This window comes from Saccopteryx bilineata, chromosome X, assembly GCF_036850765.1.
Source record: "Saccopteryx bilineata isolate mSacBil1 chromosome X, mSacBil1_pri_phased_curated, whole genome shotgun sequence".
NCBI lineage: Eukaryota > Metazoa > Chordata > Mammalia > Chiroptera > Emballonuridae > Saccopteryx > Saccopteryx bilineata.
Window position 1 is genome coordinate 63,391,202 of NC_089502.1, and position 22,702 is coordinate 63,413,903.

The following is a 22,702-nucleotide window of genomic DNA, read 5'->3' on the forward strand; positions in this document are numbered from 1 at the left end:
CTTTATTACCTAAATTATTAACTTTATACGGAAATCCTTTAGGTTATAATTATCGTCTTAGACGGAATGGACTTCCAGTGCAATAGTTCTGTGATAATTGTCTCTGAGGTCCAGATAACAAAATCCACTTCTTTCTTTGGCGAGTCTCTCTTAAGGAAGTAAATAGAGAGGGAGAATGCCTTCTAATAGAAGCAATATAACTCTCTTGGCATTGCTACAGAGGCTCTCAGAGAAGAGAAGATCTGGACCATTGCTCATCAAGACTTTTTTAAGTTCTTGGGTTCTGAGTAGGAACTTAAACAATGTGCAGACTTCCAAACCAAGACTAGAACATTGCCAATAATTGTTCAAACATCAGAATATCATAGACCAATTCATATTGAATAGAGATGCTTCTTGGTTTCTTTGTTGTTATTTGAAAAGTAAAGTATTGCCTAGTGGAGAAGCAGGATAGGGTTGATAGTTTACTGCAACTCTCCTTTCTTGTCAAAGATCTACATCAGCCAATTTACCTTATTTTATTTTTATTTTTTATTTTATTTTTTTTCTGAAGTGTGAAGCAGGGAGGCAGAGACAGACTTCTGTATGTACCAGACCGAGATCCACCTGACATGCCCACCAGGGGGGCAATGCTTTGCCCATCTGGGCCATTGCTCCATGGCAACTAGAACCATTCTAGCACCTGAGGTGGAGGCCATGAAGCCATCCTCAGTGCCTGGGCCAACTTTGCTCCAATGGAGCCTTGGCTGAAGAAGGGGAAGAAAGAGCTAGAGAGAAAGGAAAGAGGGAAAAGTGGAGAAGCAGATGGGCACTTCTCCTATGTGCCCTGGCCGGGAATCTAACCCAGGACTTCCACACGTCGTGCCATGCTCCACCACTGAGCCAACCGGCCAGGGCCATCTAATTTACCTTAATCTAAACTATATTTTTTCTATATCATATATAAACCATATAATTCCCCTTGGTGGTGTAGAGATTAGGTTTAATATTGTTACACATGCTTATTCACAGTCCTACTTCTATTTCTTGTTGTGTCCCTCCCTTACACACTGATCAATCTTTACATTAGTGTCTCATGACTCAAATTTACTGCTGTCCTATCAGAAGACCCATTTCTTCAGTTTTCAAAAGATTTCATCAGATCTCAACATATTGTAGGAATAAACCACGTTATTTAAATCAATTCAAATTGCTTCCAGTTTTTTGCTTCCAACTCATCAAAAGATGTATTTTTAAAGGAGGTTTGCTGTTTTAAACGAATGATCCTCTTATGGTGAAAATGTAAGAAATGTTAAGAGATATGGTGTGAAGGGCATATTTATTGGCATTCCTAAAATTAGACAATATAGGAATCCTCTACAACTTCTCTTTGATATAGCTTTTTTACCCACCCTGTGCTCTATTCCTTTATGGACTTCTCCTTTCCCTTAATGAAACTTACCTAGTCTGTGCCTTAACACTCTTGACTCTGAAAGATATTGTGAGTTGACTGAATGATGCTCAGATGTTAATAAATGACAACTGCTTAATATTCTACAAACTCACTTGCAATATGTTTAAAGGACAGAATGACTGATTGGACACAGTAAAGGAATAATGATGACAGTCAAATATGATCCAGACCTTTTGAGCTTGGGGCTCATTCTGCTTTCAATTATAAACCTGCACTTTCTATTAATTTATACCCATGTAATTGAAACAAAAATGTGACCTTTGAACAAGTGCCTTTATATCACTAACGAAATGGCTCTGAGGAGCTTTTTTGTACTGCTATGAGAAGTTAGTTTGGCATTGTAGTTTTCTGGAGATGAATTTTGGAAGAGGAAGGATAACTTTAAAGGGGCATTAGTATAAAATTGTCCTCACAAGTATGACACATTTGTAGTGTTAGGTAAAATTTGCACTGTTGTTCTTCTTTGGGAATGTTTTTGCACTGCCAGTTTTCTTTAATCAAAATACAAGAGGAAAGAAGCGAAGTGAGACACATATTTAAATGCTTATAGAACAGTGAAGAATTCTCAAACCAATGAGGTAATTAAGTTATATAGCTCAATTTTGAATAGGCTTTTTTTGTAGGACTATGTGTCTAAAAAATGGAATGAAAGTCGCATAATTTGACACAGACTTGAAGTGCCACATAGTTAAATTCTTTATTACAATATCAATAGCTTATATTTATCAAGTGCCTACTTTGTGCTAACCACTTATATGTAGGTGGTCATTTAATCTTCACAATAACTCTTTGAAGGAATTATTGATGTATTTCCTGTTTTTTTAATGAAAAAATAGGCACAGATAGGTAAAGTAATTTTCCTGAAGTCACAAAGGCAGAGCTACAATTTGAACTCAGGTCTCTTGCTCTAGAAAGTATGTTTTTAACATTTAATTACATTATATCTCCCTCTTTTCCTAGGATCATCAGCTTCCAAACAGATTATTCACAGCTTTTTAGACTAGTAAATCATCTTCAAACATTATTTTGATTAGCTTCTAATCTGATTTACTTTCTCACTTTATAATTACATATTCTGATTTCACAACTATAGATATTTGCAATACAGAAACAGAAGAGTGCTTTGTCTCCACATTTGGTTTACTTCTATAGGTAAAAATCATCAATCACACAATTCAAAAATTATTTAGTGTAAATTAACATTGATTTGTCACATCTAGCAATAGGGAAGGTTTAGGATCTTATACAAATAACTGTTTTTTTTTAAATGAGCTTTTCCTGAACTATATATTTTTTGAATTTATTTATTCCTTAGTGTCTGTTCAACAACAACATGTGAGAGAACACTTAGAATTCCATCCAGAATGAGGAGTCTGCTCTGTAGTGACCCTTATCATTCATTCTAAACTTATCTATTTTCCTTTGCAGCGTTGTGTAACCTTCAACCCTTGGAAGCCCTCTTCGTTATTTTGAGGGAATCTGCTCCCAAAGTCAAATCCAGTGGATGGTAAAGTTGAATGACTTAATCTTCCAAACATATTAACTTGATATTATTCTTAGTAAGCAGAGAAGTTTTAATTCATTTGGTCAGTCCTGCTATAGCATCCTTGTTGGACACTATTTCTTAAAATTCAATACCTTAAGTGTGGGGTCTAAGTGACTAATTTTCTTGAAGAACTAGCTAGCTAACTAGAATAAGTAATGCCATCAGAATATATTATGATGACAATACAGCCTTGGCATTAATAGCATCACGGTGCAGGGTATTTGGCCGCATGGGTGGGTGTGGCAGGTCTGAGATTGCTCTTTTACCTCTTTGACTCTTGTCTTTTAGGTCCCGCAAGTTCCACAATTTCATGGAAAAGTGCATGATAAAAAATTTCCTATTTCGTCCAACTTCGGCAAATATGCTTCATCATCCATTTGTTCGGAATATAAAAAATGAAGGACATGTTGTTGAGTCACTAAAGAAGCATCTTACTGGAATCATTAAAAAGAGACAGAAAAAAGGTAGAGTATATTAAATTTCATTTTACTGGAATGATATTAGATGAGAGCAGAACTTATTCATTTTTTTTCAGGAAAAAATATCTTGTTTAAGAATTTTCTTGAAAGTAAAAATTCTGAGGTTCTTGATAATTAGTTTTTCTACTAATGTGCCATGTACACTAAATCCATTATCTCTGGCCAGTTACAAGTAGTAAGCATTCATATTTACAAAGACCTCAAAAGCTTCAGGAAGAATTTTGTGATGTGCCAATTTAATTTTTTAAATCCTTAATGAAGAAATAAAATAAATAAAATATAAAACTTATATCTTACTGTTATTTTTTTGGTTGACATTTTAATAAACTCCAATGAGATAAATGTCTTTGTAATTAATCATGTATTGACTTTTAATTTTGAAGTCTATGTACCATACAAAGTTTGTTTTATGTACTAATCTCTAACTATAAGATGCAATCAAAGGAGTTTTACCAATAAAAGTAAGCTTCTATATATTAATGCCAAAAATGACAAAATGGATGTTCATCAAATCTAAAGGAAACTACTTAGGAAGTTCTACTTTGTAGGCTATCTGGTATATTCCACCTTTAATTTGGAACACCATAGACAAAGTTGAGAACTTGAAAAATACAGCAGTAATTCTCAAATTAGCTACAGGATTGATTGCAGTGGAATTTCTTCTATCTTCACAAATATATATATATATATATATATATATATATATATATATATCCTATTTTGGCATGAGGAGCAGAAGGAATGAATTTATTTAACCATGGTGGAGAATTCACTGAATAAACATCATGAAAGCCAGCCAGTCTCAAATGGGTGCAGGGAGACTCCACATCTACTTAATTTTCTAACTTCTAGGGTTGCTAGTTTTTGAGATTGTTACTGTCAGGAAAAGTCACATTTATATGAAGATTACATAGATGTAAATAGAGTTTCCCTACACACTTTAATATAGGAATTAAAAAAATTTTGTAAGTGTGTATATTTCAGTATAGCATAGCTGAGAGGAAAGAAGTTGATCTTTTCAGTGCATTAAGTGTAAAACCCAGAATTTAGATTTTTAAACTTCTCTTTGAAAGGACCAAAGATCTTTACCCTCATTTTTAAAGAACCTCTTTGAAAAGACTAAAGATAGGTGTGGGTCCAAGTTCTAAAGTCTTCACATCGAAAGCACACACCAATAAGACATGTTCACCAAACAGCTAGGGTTACTCTTGTTCCTTTCTCACCGTGCTTTTCTCAATTCTTTCTTTTTAGAACTGTAGAAATCAGATTGCTAAATTTTTTTCCCCTATGGCCAGAGAAATTAGTCTGTATGGAATAGATGAACTGTACTTCAAAAGTGGACCTAAGAACCTAGATATTGTCAACATCACCAACCAGACGTGATTTGAATTATTACCCTCTTCTTGTCCTTTTAAGTTCAAACAACATCTTGACAAAGGGCAAAAATTGGATAAGCTGAATTACATTAATATCTGCTGATTGTGATGCATTATTTTTTCTTTCATAAAAAGGAATACCTCTGATCTTTGAAAGGGAAGAAGCTATTAAAGAGCAGTACACCATGAGAAGATACAGGTGTGTTGGATAAATTACATATAGGATTGGATACTAGCAATTCATGAAAGGCAATTGATTTTCATACTGTTGTATTTGACTCATAAAAACTTAATCTTTTCTCCTACAACAAATAACAGATCTCTATTTTCAAGAAATGTTTGAATGGATGGTTGAGGGGAAAGTTTGATTATTTCTTAATTTCTGCCAATAGAATGATCAAGTTGATTATCAAAACCATTAATGTTGAGTATATTAGTAACACAAAGAATATTTTAAACATTATAAGAATGATTCAATCAAGATTTACTAAAAAAATATCTTTGGTTCAGAAAATAATTCATCTTTTAAAATAAAAGCACTTCCCCTGAATGGCTTCACTCCACTGACAATTCTAACTGTATGGCCAACACTTGTATGTTTATTTCTAGAGGACCTTGTTGCACACATGAGCTTCTGAGACTGCCAACCAGCAGTAGATGCAGACCACTTAGAGTGTTACATGGAGAACCCTCTCAGCCAAGGTGGTTACCTGATCGGGAAGAGCCACAGGCACTTCAGAATCCACAAGGAGCAGCCAGGGTTTTCAAGCCACTACAGGCTCAGGACAATGCACCTAGGTCTCTCCAGGGGAAACCGCAGTCATCTCAGCGACTACGAGGGGCAGCTCAGGTGTTCATGCCACTACATGCTCAGGTTAAGGCTAAAACATCAAGGCCCCTTCAGATGCAGATGAAAGCACCTCCAAGAGTACGGAGGGGAGCCTGGATGCTCATGCCACTACAGGCTCAGGCTAAGGTGCCTAGGCCTCTACAGCTACCGGCCAAAGCACCCAAAGAGAAGCAAGCTGAGGCCCAGCCTCAGCCACCAGAAAAACCACAGGATCTGGACCAGGTACCAGAGGAATTTCAGGGGCAAGATCAGGTACCTGAACAACCACAAAGGCAAGGTCAAGCCCCAGAACAACAACAGGGGCAGAACCAGGTACCTGAACAACAGTTGGAGCAGAACCAGATACCTGAGCAGCCACAGGTACAGGAACAGGCTGCTGATCCTGCACAAGCAGAGCCTGAAGCAGAGGAACCAGAGCCATTACGAGTACATGCCCAAGTGTTTTTACCCCTACTGTCACAGAACCACCATGTGCTGTTGCCACTACATTTGGATACTCAGGTGCTCATTCCAGTAGAGGAGCAATCCAAAGAGTCAGCTCAGGCACAAGCCTGGGCTCAGGATCCCCCACAGGCAGCTGGCTCAGTTCAAGCACTGATAGAGGGACTATCAAGAGACTTACTTCGAGCACCAAACTCACAAAGCTCAAAGCCCCTTGGTCCACTTCAAACCCTGATGGAAAACCTGTCATCAAACATGTTTTACTCTCAACCAGAACAGGCACAGAAGAAAAAATCAAAGGTTTCTAGCCTAAAGCAGGCATTGGCAAAAAGACTATCACCAAAGAGGTTCCAGGCAAAGTTATCACGGAGACCTGAAGAGTTTGAGCTCTCCGATTTAGAAGCCTGCAGGCGAAGACGCCAACGCAGATGGGAGGACATCTTTAATCAACATGAACAACAATTGAGACAAGTTGCAAGTGTAAGTTTCTGATACTTTTACTAAGCAAATATTCAGAGAAAATATGCTAGTTAACACTTGCTTTCCCTCTGTAAAACCAAATGAAATAAATATTCTTAGCGTTTCAAAGATTAGCTAAATATTTGTGCTTCAAATAAATTATCCTGAAATTTCCAGATAATTGTGACTTAATATGAGAAAGAAAAAATTTCTTGAATAATCCAAGTAATTGCTTAATATCTCTATGTAGATACAGCTGTAATTACTAGTATTCTACCTATTATTTCCTTAACAAATAAAGGGACATTCTACACATATTTAAAATAATTAGTTGGATCTTTAAAAATCACTTGTAAAGTTCAAACTTTTCAATACCTATATATTTATTTACCAATGTCACCCCAATAAATTAAATAAAAATTAAGAAAAACTTTCCAATATAACATTAAAAATAAGCACCAAAACAAATTTGGTTTTATTTCTCTAACTTCCAAGTTAATTTATTTGCTCTTTCTGTTCATGGAAAGTTGAATTGTACCATTTAAGTGAATTAAACTAATTTTTGTACTTCAAGATATTTAAGTCAAGCTTCAAACGAGAAGAAAAATGAGTTTCCAAAATATTTGGTATATAGATATCATAAGTATGATGCGTCTCAAAAATTTCCCCCGTTTTACATAATTAATAAATGAAGTGACTGCATAGAACATGACACTTTACAAATTTGTCTGTACATTCTTTCAAAATGTGGGACACAATATGTTAATCTCTTTATCTTACTTTGGAATAGTCAACACAACTTTATTCTTTCAAAATTCTCTAATATAAGTGGATATAATTTGGTTAAAGTTGATTAATTCAACCTGGCAAATCTGATCTAAAAATGAGGGTTTCTGGGTTTCATAAGCACATTAAAGGGGTCAACAAGATTAGGAGAACATTTGTTTTCTAATACTTCAAAGCATCCATTTACATAAAAGGAATCATTAGGAAAATCCTAAATTAAACCCTTGTATAAACATCTATTTATTTATTAATAATTAATGTGGTAATTAAAAATAAACCTTGTCTGAATTGTCTAGATAAAAGAGTTTTTTGGTTTGTGTCCATTGAGCCAATTGAACAAATGTTATTTCCCTGATATATTTAACATGAGAAAAATTAAAAGCAGCAATAGAAGAAATGCCCCAAAGGGAAAATGGATATCTATGGTAATCTCCCAAAACGTGGGAGATACAGAGAAAAAGATACTATATAAGATAGAGGAGATGTTAGTCTAGAATTCTGATTTTTCTCTGAAATTAGGGCATCTAAAATGATAATTACTATTCTCAATGAGCACTAGTAATAACTCAAGCTAATGGGTTTTGAATTTGTGAAAGACTTTTATACATCTCTGCAAAACTTAAAGTATTAGCAGCATGCACATACTTAATGTCATTTAATATTTTAAATATATATGTCAGAAGCTACACTAAAATATTTTTAAATTATTTATATTATGCAACAGGATGATGAGGTTGATTCTGTTTTTGCATTTTAGCAACAATTAAAACTTATTTTCATTTTTGTTTCAAAAGGACAGAGAAGATGAATCATCAGACAATGATGAAGTATTTCATTCAATTCAGGCTGAAGTCCAAATAGAACCATTGCAGCCATACGCCCCAAATCCTAAAGGAAATGATGTAAGTTTCTCAATATTTGTAAGCAGCTAGAACAGTGGTTCTTTCTTCTCCTTCTCCTCCTCCTCCCCTCCCCTCCTCCTCCTCCTCCTCCTCCTCCTTCCTCCCCCCCCTCCTCCTCCTCCTCCTCCTCCTCCTCCTCCTCCTCCTCCTCCTCTTCTTCTTCTTCTTCTTCTTCTTCTTCTTCTTCTTCTTCTTCTTCTTCTTCTTTTTACAAGTGAAAGGAGGGGAGATAGAGAAACAGATTCTCTCATGCACCCTGACCAGGATCCACCCAGCAACACTCGTCTGGGGCCGATGCTCTGTCCATCCGAGGCCATGCTCCCAACAAGCTATTTTTAGCACCAGAGGCCTAGGTTCCACCAAGCTGTCTTCAGTGCCTGGGGTTGATGTGCTCAAACCAATGGAGCTATGGCTGCAGGAGGAGAAGAGAGAGAAAAAAAGAGAGAGAAAGTGGGGAGGGGTGGAGAAGCAGATGGTCAATTCTGCTGTATGCCCTGACCAGGAATCAAACCCAGGACATCGACATGCAGAGCCAATGCTCTAACACTGAGCCATCCAGCCAGGGCTAGAACAGTGATTCTTAAACATTTTGGTCTCAGGATTTCTTTATACTCTTAAACATTGCAGACCTCAAAACTCTTTTGTTTATGTGATTTGTGGCATTCAATATTTAATATAATTAGAAATTAAAACCAAAAACTTAAAATGTGTATTAACACATTTTAAAATAAAAAAATGTTATATGTTAACCTACAAAATAATTTTTAATGAAAAATATCTACTATTCAATTTGCTTGCTGGGTTTTCATAACTGCTCCTACATTTAATTTGTTTCCATATGTTGTTTAGGTTAAAGTTTATGAGTAAAAGCAGGCTTCTCCTATAAAGGTAGTTTGAAAGAGAAAATTGTCATAGCTTTTTCAAATAATTGTGGTATTGTTTGAAATTAGAACAAAACTGGAATCTAAACCATATAACTAAAATTTTGTATACTTGGTAACATTGAAATCCAATGGTCTAATATATATATATATATATATATTGCTCTCAAAAATTAGGGGATATTTCAAAAGGAATATGAAACGATATAATATCCCCTAATTTTTGTGAACAGTATATATATGAATAGATGTTTTATTCATGCATTATTTTGTATCTTTATGTATTGGCCAGTTGAAAAATATTGGTCACTATTTCTGCAGATCTTTCTAAATGTTTACACATTACATTTTGTTATACAACATTTATAAACAGCATTTGTTATTATTACAATTTCATCATAAACATTGAGAATCGATAAGCTGTCAAGTGCAAGGTGATAGATATACCAAAATAAACCCAAAACACTCATTCAAAAGAATATATACTCTCCTATGTTCATTACAGCATTATTTACAATAGTCAGGATATTAAAGCAGCCCAAGTGTCCATCAGTAGATGTGTAGATGAAAAGACTGTGGTACACTTACACAATGGGATATTGCTCAGACGTAAAAAAAAAAAATCTTACCTTTTGTGACTGCTTGGATGGACCTGGAGATTATTATGCTAAGTGGCTAAGTGAAATAAACTAGTTAGATAAAGACAAGTACCACACGATTTAACTTATATGTGAAATCTAATGAAGAAAATAAACTAACAAACAAAACAGAAACAGACTGATAAACACAGAGAACAGACTGACAACTGTCAGAGGGGAGGGCAGTGGGGGAGCTGGGGGAAAAAGTTGAAGGGATTAAGCAAAGAAAAAAACAAACATCAGTGTGGTTATTGTGGGAGGGAAAGGGGCGTGACAGATGAAGCAGAGGGTAAAGAAAGATAAAGGGTGATGAAAAGAGACTTCGAGTTAGGGTGGTAAATGTGCAGTGCAGTGTACAGATGATGTATTATGAAATGGTACACCTGAAACTTGTGTAAATTTATTAACCAATGTCACTCAAATAAATTCAATTTAAAAATGATAAAAAAATAAATAAAACATTTTAATTTTCACCCAAAGCTCAATTTTAACATCGCTAAAAAATAACATCAGCAGTTTGTACTTTATATTATTAATAGGCTTACTTTACTGATTTTTTTTAAATTTTGTATCTGGTACTTTACTGAACTTATTTATTTTTTCATTTAAATTATTGGGGTGATGCTAGTAACATGAATAAGCAATATATGGAAACAGCCCAAGTGTCCATCAGTAAATAAGTGGGTAAAAAAAAAAACTACTATATTTATAAAATGGAATACTATGCAGTCATAAAAAGATGGAAATTTTGCCTTTTGTGACAACAAGGATGGACCTGGAGAGCATTATGCTAAGTAAAATAAGCCAGTCAGAGAAAGACAAGTACCATATGATTTCACTCATATGTGGATTCTTATGAACAAAATGAGCTTCACTTATTTTATATAAAATGCCTGCCAGGTATCTAAGTTAAATAATTAGAATTTGCCTTGTTAGCCATTCTTTTAAGTAAAATAGTGCCTAATAAAGTTTGACACTTCAGCTTATAACATTTTTTTAATAAATTTTTATTAATGGTAATGGGATGACATTAATAAATCAGGGTACATATATTCAAAGAAAACATGTCTAGGTTATTTTGTCATCAAATTATGTTGCAAACCCCTCGCCCAAAGTCAGATTGTCCTCCGTCACCCTCTATCTAGTACTCTGTGCCCCTCCCCCTACCCCTAACTCTCTCCCTCCCTCCCTCCCATGTCCTCCCTCCCCCCCCCCACCCTTGGTAACCACCACACTCTTGTCCATGTCTCTTAGTCTCATTTTTATGTTCCACCAATGTATGGAATCATGTAGTTCTTGTTTTTTTCTGATTTACTTATTTCACTCCTTATAATGTTATCAAGATCCCACCATTTTGCTGTAAATGATCTGATGTCATCATTTCTTATGGCTGAGTAGTATTCCATAGTGTATATGTGCCACATCTTCTTTATCCAGTCTTCTATTGAAGGGCTTTTTGGTTGTATCCATGTCTTGGCCACTGTGAACAGTGCTGCAATGAACATGGGGCTACATGTGTCTTCACGTATCAATGTTTCTGAGGTTTTGGGGTATATACCCAGTAGAGGGATTGCTGGGTCATAAGGTAGTTCTATTTGCAGTTTTTTGAGGAACCACCATACTTTCCTCCATAATGGTTGTACTACTTTACAGTCCCACCAACAGTGAATGAGGGTTCCTTTTTCTCCACAGCCTCTCCAACATTTGCTATTACCCATCTTTTTGATAATAGCTAATCTAACAGGAGTGAGGTGGTATCTCGTTGTAGTTTTGATTTGCATTTCTCTAATAACTAATGAAGCTGAGCATCTTTTCATATATCTGTTGGCCATTTGTATCTCTTCCTGGGAGAAGTGTCTGTTCATGTCCTCTTCCCATTTTTTATTGGATTGTTTGTTTGTTTGTTGTTGAGTTTTATGAGTTCTTTGTAAATTTTGGATATTAGGCCCTTATCTGAGCTGTCGTTTGAAAATATCAGTTCCCATATAGTTGGCTGTCTGTTTATTTTGATATCAGTTTCTCTTGCTGAGCAAAAACTTTTAATTCTGATGTAGTCCCATTCATTTATCTTTGCCTTCACTTCTCTTGCCATTGGAGTCAAGTTCATAAAATGTTCTTTAAAACCCAGGTCCATGATTTTAGTACCTATGTCTTCTTCTATGTACTTTATTGTTTCAGGTCTTATATTTAGGTCTTTGATCCATTTTGAATTAATTTTAGTACACGGGGACAGGCTGTAGTCGAGTTTCATTCTTTTGCATGTGGCTTTCCAGTTTTCCCAACACCATTTGTTGAAGAGGCTTTCTTTTCTCCAATGTGTGTTGTTGGCCCCTTTATCAAAGATTATTTGACCATATATATGTGGTTTTATTTCTGGGCTTTCTATTCTGTTCCATTGGTCTGAGTGTCTATTTTTCTGCCAATACCATGCTGTTTTGATTATCGTGGCCCTATAATATAGTTTAAAGTCAGGTATTGCAATGCCCCCAGCTTCATTCTTTTTCCTTAGGATTGTTTTGGCTATTCGGGGTTTTTTATAGTTCCATATAAATCTGATGATTTTTTGTTCCATTTCTTTAAGAAATCTCATAGGGATTTTGATGGGAATTGCATTAAATTTGTATATTGCTTTGGGTAATATGGCCATCTTGATTATATTTATTCTTCCTATCCAAGAACAAGGAATATTTTTCCATCTCATTGTATCTTTTTCGATTTCCCTTAACAATGCTTTGTAATTTTCATTATATAGGTCCTTTACGTTCTTTGTTATGTTTATTCCTAGGTATTTTATTTTTTTTTTGTTGCAATCGTGAAGGGGATTATTTTTTTGAGTTCGTTTTCTAATATTTCATTGTTGGCATATAGAAAGGCTATGGACTTTTGTATGTTAATTTTGTATCCTGCGACCTTACTGTATTGGTTTATTGTTTCTAATAATCTTTTTGTGGAGTCCTTCGGGTTTTCGATGTATAGGATCATATCATCAGCAAAAAGTGATAGCTTTACTTCTTCTTTTCCGATATGGATGCCTTTTATTTCTTTGTCTTCTCTGATTGCTCTGGCCAGAACTTCTAGCACCACGTTGAATAAGAGTGGAGAGAGTGGACAACCCTGTCTTGTTCCTGATTTAAGGTAGAAAGTCCTCAGTTTTATGCCGTTTAATAGGATGTTGGCTGATGGTTTATCATATATGGCCTTTATCATGTTGAGATATTTTCCTTCTATACCCATTTTGTTGAGAGTCTTAAACATAAAATTGTGTTGTATTTTATCAAAAGCCTTTTCTGCATCTATTGATAAGATCATGTGGTTTTTGTTCTTTGTTTTGTTGATATGGTGTATTACGTTAACCGTTTTGCGTATGTTGAACCATCCTTGAGATTCTGGGATGAATCCCACTTGATCATGATGTATTATTTTTTTAATATGTTGTTGTATTCGGTTTGCCAGTATTTTGTTTAGTACTTTAGCATCTGTATTCATTAGAGATATTGGTCTGCAGTTTTCTTTCTTTGTGCCATCCTTGCCAGGTTTTGGTATGAGGGTTATGTTGGCCTCATAAAATGTGTTTGGAAGTATTGCTTCTTCTTCAATTTTTTGGAAGACTTTGAGTAGAATAGGAACCAAGTCTTCTTTGAATGTTTGATAGAATTCACTAGTATAACCGTCTGGGCCTGGACTTTTATTTTTGGGGAGATTTTTAATAGTTTTTTCTATTTCCTCCCTGCTGATTGGTCTGTTTAGGCTTTCTGCTTCGTCATGACTCAGTTTAGGAAGGTTGTATTGTTCTAGGAATTTATCCATTTCTTCTAGATTGTTGTATTTGGTGGCATATAATTTTTCATAGTATTCTACAATAATTCTTTGTATTTCTATGATGTCTGTGGTGATCTCTCCTCTTTCATTTTGGATTTTATTTATTTGAGTCCTGTGTCTTTTTTCCTTGGTGAGTCTTGCCAAGGGTTTGTCAATTTTGTTGATCTTTTCAAAGAACCAGCTCCTTGTTTTATTGATTTTTTCTATAGTTTTTCTGTTCTCTATTTCATTTATTTCTGCTCTGATTTTTATTATCTCCTTTCTTCGGTTGGTTTTGGGTTGTCTTTGTTCTTCTTTTTCTAGTTCCTTAAGGTGTGAAGTTAAGTGGTTTACTTCGGCTCTCTCTTGTTTGTTCATATAGGCCTGAAGTGATATGAACTTTCCTCTTATTACTGCTTTTGCTGCATCCCAGAGATTCTGATATGTCGTATTTTCATTTTCATTTGTCTGTATATATCTTTTGATTTCTGCGCTTATTTCTTCTTTGACCCATTCATTTTTTAGAAGTATGTTGTTTAGTTTCCACATTTTTGTGGGTTTTTCCCCCTCTTTTTTGCAGTTGAATTCTAGTTTCAAGGCTTTATGATCAGAAAATATGCTTGGTACAATTTCAATTTTTCTAAATTTGCTGATATTGTCTTTGTGGCCCAACATATGGTCAATTCTTGAGAATGTTCCATGTACACTAGAGAAAAATGTATACTCTGTCGCTTTGGGATGAAGTGTCCTGTAGATGTCTATCATATCCAGGTGTTCTAGTATTTCATTTAAGGCCACTATATCTTTATTGATTCTCTGTTTGGATGACCGATCTAGAGCCATCAGCGGTGTATTGAGGTCTCTAAGTATGATTGTATTTTTGTTAGTTTTTGTTTTAAGGTCAAGAAGTAGCTGTCTTATATATTTTGGTGCTCCTTGGTTTGGTGCATATATATTAAGGATTGTTATGTCTTCTTGATTCAACTTCCCCTTAATCATTATGAAATGACCATTTTTGTCTCTGAGTACTTTTTCTGTCTTGTAGTCAGCATTATTAGATATGAGTATTGCTACGCCTGCTTTTTTTTGGGTGTTGTTTGCTTGAAGTATTGTTTTCCAGCCTTTCACTTTGAATTTGTTTTTATCCTTGTTGCTTAGATGTGTTTCTTGTAGGCAGCATATAGTTGGATTTTCTTTTTTAATCCATTCTGCTACTCTGTGTCTTTTTATTGGTAAGTTTAATCCATTTACATTTAGTGTAATTATTGACACTTGTGGGTTCCCTACTGCCATTTTATAAATTGCTTTCTGTTAGTTTTGTATCTAGTTTGATTCTTCTCTTTTGTTTTTCTATCATTTGTTTTTGTTTGTTTGTGTTCCATACTTCTTTCCTCTGTTGCTACCTTTTTTAAGTCAAGTGTTTTTGTGGTGGTTTTTTTAAGGGTGGTTACCATTAAGTAATGAAAAGAGTACCTACCATATTCATTGTAGTACCCTATCTTATAAGTATTTCTGCACTTCATCATCCTTTGCTACTGTTAATCTCCATCCTCTCCCCCCTTTTTTTCCTTTGTTGTCACAGTTTAAGTTTGGTTTTATTGTGTTCTTGGTGGAGCTGTTACTTGTGGTGTTGTTTTCTTTTGTTCTTTGAATCTGGTTGGAAAACCCCCCTTAGTATTTCCTGGAGTGGGGGCTTTCTGTTGATAAATTCTCTCATCTTTTCTGTATTTGTGAATGTTTTTATGTCTCCTTCATACTTGAAGGATAGCTTTGATGGGTATAGTATTCTTGTCTGAAAGTTTCTCTCTTTCAGGGCTTTAAATATTGGGGTCCACTCTCTTCTAGCTTGTAGAGTTTCTGCTGAGAAATCTGATGATAATCTAATAGGCCTTTCTTTATATGTTGTACTCTTCTTTTCCCTGGCTGCCTTGAGAATTTTTTCTTTGTCATTGGTTTGTGTCATCTTTATTATGATGTGCCTTGGAGTGGGTTTGTTGGGGTTAAGAAAACTTGGTGTTCTGTTTGCTTCTTGAATTTGAGGCTTTAGTTCCTTCCACAGGCTTGGGAAGTTCTCGTCTATTATTTGTTTGAGTATATTCTCCATTCCATTTTCTTTCTCTTCTCCCTCTGATATACCTATTATTCTTATGTTATTCTTTCTGATGGAGTCAGACAATTCCTGTAGGGCTTTCTCATTTTTTATTATTTTTGAGTCTCTTTCTTCTTCTCTCTGTTGTGCCTCAAGTTGTTTGTCTTCTATTTCACTAATCCTATCTTCAATCTGGGCTGTTCTGTTAGCTAAGCTTGTTACCTCGTTTTTCAGCTCGTGAATTGAGTTTTTCATTTCTGTTTGATTTGTTTTTATAGTTTCAATTTCCTTGGTAATATATTCTTTGTGTTCATTGAGTTGTTTTCTGATCTCCCTATATTGCCTTTCTGTGTTTTCTTGTATATCTCTGAGTATTTTTAAGATTTCTATTTTAAATTTTCTGTCATTTAGCTCCAAGGCTTCCAATATGTTAAGTCTTTTCTCCATAGATTTTTCCACATCTATTTGTGTTACCTCTCTTTCTTTTGTATCCATAATATTCGATTTCCTCTTTCTTATCGGCATCTGAGGGTGGTCTTATTGATAGCACTAATTAGAATTAATAAAGAGTAAAAAGAAAAAAAAAAGGGTAAAACACCCCACAAAAAAAAACAGTAATAATTTATTATTTCCCCCTTTTTTTCTCTCTTCTCTTTCCCTCCTCTCCCCTCCTCAGGGAAATATCGTGCCTATAATGGAGGGCCTGATTTGGGGTGAAGAGTTCAAGGGCCAAAAACAAGGGAGTAGGGACCTACTAAATGCAAAAAAAAAAAAAAAAAGGAAGAAAATCTTAGACAAGCATAAGATGATTTGCTTGTAAGTGATGGTCAACTAAGAGATATAATGAGAGGGATAAGAGGGAATCAGAAAAAAGGACCAAAAAAGAATAATAAAGAAGAAAAAATAAAAATAATAAGTAAAAATATGTTGTATTAAGTGGAGCGAAGACTAAATACAATGGAGACCTTGGGTTGGGAGGACCCAGAATGCCACAAAAATAAACAAACAAGAGAAAAAAAAAATAAAAACAAAAGCAAAAAAGAGAAATAAAGCCAAAAAAAAACCTTGAGTCCCAAATTAACTAATTTGTTCGTGATTGAGGATTATATGGGAGGAAAGTAAAATGAGAAAAGAAAAAACGAATAGAAAGGAAAAAATAAGAAAAAGAGAAAAACGAAGGAAGAAATAAAATAGGAGAAGAAAAAAACAAAATAAAGCAAGACAAAAACAAACAAACAAAAAAACAAAAGAGGAGAGAGTGAGAGTTAAGTGTTTTGGAGTATAACCTTAAAGGAGGGTGAGGATGAAGAAGAAAAATAAAATGCAACACTCATGGGTAGTGTAGTTCAAGAAAGGGGAAGCATAAGATGGGCAGAGAATAGAAGGACCGAGGTGGAGGAAATAAAGGCAAAAAGATAGAAGAAACAAACAACAACAACAACAAAAAATTAGTGGATCAAGTTGTAAAGTCTGTGGGTTTTTCTTGATTTTGAGAGGTTAACTTCTTCCTTTTTCTTTTCTCTCCCTCTTCCTAGTCGGTGACTCTGTACCCCAGGCTCTGCCCCTGTGTCACTCTTAGGTAGGGATTTGCAGTTGATGGGATTCTATGGCAATGTCATATAATTGGCTTTAGTCTTGCTGGAAGTAAAGGCTTGTTGGCGTTTGCAGGGTCCAACGATGAGAGAGTTTGCTTTCCTGGATTCTCTCTCCTAGTCCCCCCTTTCTGAATTAGCAGCCTGGTGATCCAGCTATAAGGCTGCAACTGCTTCTGCCTGGGGAGTAAGAGGCTCAAAGAGCTGGGAAATCCCCACTCTATCCCCACTCAGTGCAAGGCTTTGGGAAAGGCTCTGACAGTCAGGGCCTCCAGTGTAATCAGGCGGGGGTGGGAGTCAATTGTTGTCAAGGTGACTGTTCAGCGCCTATCATTTAGTTGGACCTCTCAACCCAGGCTTTCCACACTTTGTAGCCTGTTTTTGCAGGGAAGAAGAGGCACTAGTCTCTGCTTACGACTAGTGTAGTATAGACCTTATTATCTGCCAAGTCCTTCTTGTTAGCGTTTATCCCTGAATATGGAGGCTCTATTAATCAGAAGTTGCCCCCGCCCCTTTAGCGAGAGGCACTAAAAAATATCACGCCTCTTGTCTTGGATCGCTGAACTGAGAGAGATCTTATCAATTAGAACCGAGGGTGCGCAGATTTTATGGGTTAAGCTAATTTCAGTGATTGGGTTGCAGCTGTGCTTCCGAAGGTATTTTAGGCTGCCTGTGTGCACCCCTCCCCCAACGCTTGATTGTTAGCTTGAATGGCTGGGTGAGGTGCCCCGCCCACGGAGAGAATCTCCCAAGCCTCTCCCGCTTGCCCTGCCGCTGGCGGCTGGACCGCACCAGGCGCAGGATAATGGAGCCCCCTGGGTGTGCGGGCCAGCAGGGCGCCCTGGGCGCGTGGAATGCCCAAGGCACGCGCGCGAATGGGGCGCTCCGGGCACCGGTGGCCGGCGACCCCCACTCGCAGTGTGCGGGCCGCTGGGAACGTCAGCGGTGCTCAACCAGACCGGGCGCGCGCGGCTGCTCGCGGCGGCCGCTCGCGGTGGCGGTTCGCGGCGGCGGCTCGCGGCGGCGGCTCGCGGGGGCTCGCGGCGGCTTGCGGTGGCGGCTAGCGTTGACCGCTCGCGGCGGCTCGCGGTTCCCAAGTATATGGGCTGACTCACCGCAGGCGCACTCCCTCGCGGCTTGAATGAGCGTCGCTGCGGTAGCTTCCTCCACACCCTCGTCTCTCAGATTCAAGTGATAACAGTCCTTTTGCTTTCAGTTTGTGTGGAACTCCGGAATGCTCCGAGGATAAATTTTTCTCTTTCTAGTTGATAAATTTGTTGTGATTTAGGGGAGAGCTGTCGGACGCGCTTCTCACGGCGCCATTTCCGTGACGTCACCCAGCTTATAACATTAATAAATGCCATTACTATGCTTAGAAAAGTAGTTCTTAAACTTTTTGGTCTCAGGATATCTTTATACTCAATTGAACATATCTTCCTTCTTAATCCTCTCTGTTCTGGGATGGAGTTTACAACAGGCTCTGGTTTATATAATCACTGGTTTATTTTCTTACACTTATGGGAATAATTAAATCAGTCCTGGTGTCAAGGTTGGCTATTGTTTTCACAACTATACTAATAGCGGATTAGCACATGGTATCGGTGAGGTTCAAGTTGCAATTTAAATTTCTATGTGGACCAGGTAGTATCATCATATCCAGCATTTCTAATAACTAAGCATCTACAAATTTCTTAACACTAAGGATGAACAGCTGAATGGGTGAAGAGTTCTAATATTCTTGCCTTACTGGTAGTGGGCCAGAAATCTCACTGTTGTTCTTATTCAACTCAAGGGACTGAGATAACTGTAATTCTTCCTTCAGAACTTAGTTTACTATGACATCTGTCATGAACAATTATCTATCTTAAATGTTATTTGTCTGACACTAACATTCCTCTGATGTGAATAATAGAATATTGTTTTATAAATACTAACCTGTGGCAGAAGAAACTTAAATTGGATTGCATTATTTAGTTACAAACAGCAATGTCTCCCTTTCTACTGTGCATTATAAAATGATAATTTTACTGTTACTTTTACATAACAATGATTACCTTAAAAATGATACCTAAAGCAGGAAATGTAATGAGATGTGTCTGATTAGTTTAGAATGCATTATTTAGCCTAGAGTATGCTGTTTGGTTTTTGTTTGTTTGTTTGTTTTGTTTTGTATTTTTCTAAAGTGAGAAGCAGGGAGGCAGAAAGACAGACTCCCATATGTGCCATATGTGCCGGACCGGGATCCACCCAGCAATCCCACCAGGGGGCAATGCTCTGCCCATCTGGGGAGTTGTATCTTTGCAACTGGAGCCATTCTATTGCCTGAGCCATGGAGCCATCCTCAGTGCTGAGGCCAACTTTTCTCCAATGGAGCCTTGGCTGTGGGAGTGGAAGAGAGAGATAGAGAGAAAGGAGAAGGGGAAGGGTGGAGAAGCAGATGGACACATCTCCTGTGTGCCCTGGTCAGGAATTAAATACAGGACTTCCACACTCCGGGCTGATGCTCTATCACTGAGAAAACTGGCCAAGGCCACTGTTATTTTTTAGTTGAATTTATTAGGGAGACACAAGTCAACATAATTATACAAGTTTCAGATGCCCAATCCTATAACACATCTCTGTATAGCATATTGTGTGCACCTTTATACCCTCCGCCACCTCCACCCCTCAGCAATCATCAAACTGTTGTCCTTGTCCATGAGGGGACTTTTTCTTTTTCTTTTTGTTCTATCCCTCCACCTAACCTTGCCCAGCTCCTCCCCCTACAACAACTGTTGCCTACTCTCTATGTATAAGTCTGTCTCTATTCCCCTTCTTAGTTCATTGGTTCATTAGCTTCCACATATGAGTGAAGTCATATGATACTTGACTTTCTTTGACTAGCTTATTTCAATTAGCATAATGATCTTGAGGTCCATCCATGCTGTCATGAAAGGTAACATTCCATATCTTTATGGCCATTGTATAAATGTATCACAGCTTTTTTATCCACTTATCTACTGATGGGAACTTAGTCTGTTCCAGAACTTAGCTATGGTAAGTAACACTGCAATGAACGTAGGGGTGCATATATTCTTTAGAATTAGTGTTTCAGGCTTCTTAAGCTATATCCCAGGGGTGTGATAACTGAGTCAAAAGGTAGTTCTATTTTTAATTTTTGAGATTACTTCATACTGCTTTCCAAAGTGGTTGTTCCAATCTGCATTCCAACCAACAATTCACGTTCCCTTTTCTCTAAACCTTCACCAACATTTGCTGTTTGTTGATTTATTGATGATAGTCATTCTGGAAGTTATGAGGTGATATCTTATTGTGGTTTTAACTTGCATCTCTCTAGATTTTTCTAAGATTAGTAACATTGAGTATTTTTTAATATGTCTACTGGCTATCTGTAAATTCTCTTTGGAAAAGTATCTTATTCTAGTCCTTTGTCCATTATTTAGTTTGGTTATTTGTCTTCCTAGTGTTGAGTTGTATAAGTCTTTTATATATATACAGCTTACAAAAATTAGGGGACATTTTATAGTTTCATATTCATTTTGAAACGTCCCCTAATTTTTATGAGCAGTATAGATTGGAAATTAACCCCTTATCTTATGTATTATTTGAAAATATGTTCTACCATGGGTTTCTTTTTTATTTTCTTGATGGTTTCTTTTGCTATGCAAAAGATTTTTAATTTGTTGTAGTCCTATTTTTTTTCTTTGTTTCCCTTTCCCAAAGAGATACATCTGCAAAAATATTGCTACGAGATATGGCTAAGATTTCACTGCTTATGTTTCCTTCTTGGATTTTTATGATTTGTGACTTACAATTGTCTTTTATCTACTGTGAGTTTATTTTTGTGAATAGTGTAAGTTGGTGGTCTACTTTTTCTTTCTTTTTTTGTTTGTACCTGCCCAATTTTTCCAACACCATTTACTGAAGAGACTGACTTTACTCCATTTTATGCTTTTACCTCCTTTGTCAAATATTAATTGACGGTAAAGGTGTGAGATTATTTCTGTCCTCTCTATTTTGTTTCCTTGATTTATATGCCTGTTTCATGCTAATACCAGGTGATTTTTATTATATTGGCCTTGTAGTAGTTTATTATTAAATAGCATGACTTCTCCAACTTTGTTCTTCTTAATCAAGATTGCTGAGGGTTTTCAGGGTCTTTTTTGGCTACCTTTAAATTTTTGGACTGTTTGATCTAGAAGTGTGAAAAATGCAGTTAGTATTTTAATAGAAATTTTGTTGAATCTGTAGATTGCTTAGGGTAGTTTGAACATTTTAATGATGTTAATTTTTTCAATCCATTAACATGGTATATGTTTACACTTATTTGTATCTTTCTCTATTTCTTTCTGCAATATTACATGATTTTCTGAGTACAGGTATTTACCTCCTTGTTTAAATTTATTTCCAGGGACCTTATTTTCTTGTTGCATTAGTAATGAGATTTTTTCTTAATTTCTCTTTTTGATGATTCATTTTTGGTGAATGAAAGTGACACTGATTTTTTAATATTAATTTTGAATCTTGCTACTTTTCAGAATTCATTTACTATTTCTAGTAGTTTTTAGTGGATTCTTTAGGGTTTTCTACATACAGTATTATATCATCTGTGAATAAGGACAGTTTTACTTCCTCCTTTTCAATTTGCATGCCTTTTATTTCTTCTTTTCTAATAGTTGTGGCTAGTACTTCTAGTACTATGTTGAATAATAGTGGTGAAAGTGGATATCCCTCTTCTATCACTGATTTAAAGGGAAGCACTTTTAGTTTTTGCCCATTAACTATTATGCTGGTTGCAGAGTTGTCACATATGATCTTGCAGCCTTCTTGTAATCAAGTGAAAAACACTTTTTTTAAAATGTGAGACTTTTGACTCAAGAGATTTTAATGATGTATACGTATATGTATTACACTATTTGAAAATCTAGGTTTAGTTTAAAGGGTGAGTGAGTGAAATATTTGGACTTGATATAAAAAGTAATATGAAAACATAAAAAGAACATTAAATTAGAAGTTGAAAGACATTTATTTTGACAATAAATATTTTTTTTACTTGACATATAATTCTTAAGAAAATTATTTTCCCTTTCTGGGCTAAAGATTTCTCAATAACAAAATAAGGGCATTTGTTATATGATCTTTGGAATCTGTTATTATGCTAAATTCAAGGCTATCATCAGATATTATAGGTCCTGGCTTGTTAGGTCAGTCGATTAGAGTATTGTCTCACAAAACCAAGGTGTTGGGTTTGATCCTCGGTGAGGACACATGTGAGAAACTATGAATGAATGTACAACTAAATAGAAAAATAAATCTCTCTCTCTCTCTCTCTCTCCCTCTTTCTTTCTCCTTTCCTCTCTCTGTCCCTCTAAAGTCAATCAATAAAAAAGGAAATAAGAAATTATAATTAAG

At 36.1% G+C, this 22,702-nt stretch overlaps 1 protein-coding gene across 3 annotated transcripts in view; it reads left to right on the plus strand.

The window, feature by feature from the left end:
* The window catches only part of NRK (Nik related kinase), a 180,625-nt gene that overhangs the window by 121,785 nt on the left and 36,138 nt on the right, over nt 1–22,702 (plus strand). For all 3 annotated transcript variants that reach the window (XM_066249843.1, XM_066249844.1, XM_066249845.1), the window contains exons 10-14: nt 2,882–2,960; nt 3,288–3,463; nt 4,990–5,053; nt 5,464–6,625; nt 8,185–8,292. In XM_066249843.1, coding sequence (XP_066105940.1) covers nt 2,882–2,960; nt 3,288–3,463; nt 4,990–5,053; nt 5,464–6,625; nt 8,185–8,292 — 1,589 coding nt within the window. The remainder of the gene's footprint in view (nt 1–2,881; nt 2,961–3,287; nt 3,464–4,989; nt 5,054–5,463; nt 6,626–8,184; nt 8,293–22,702) is intronic.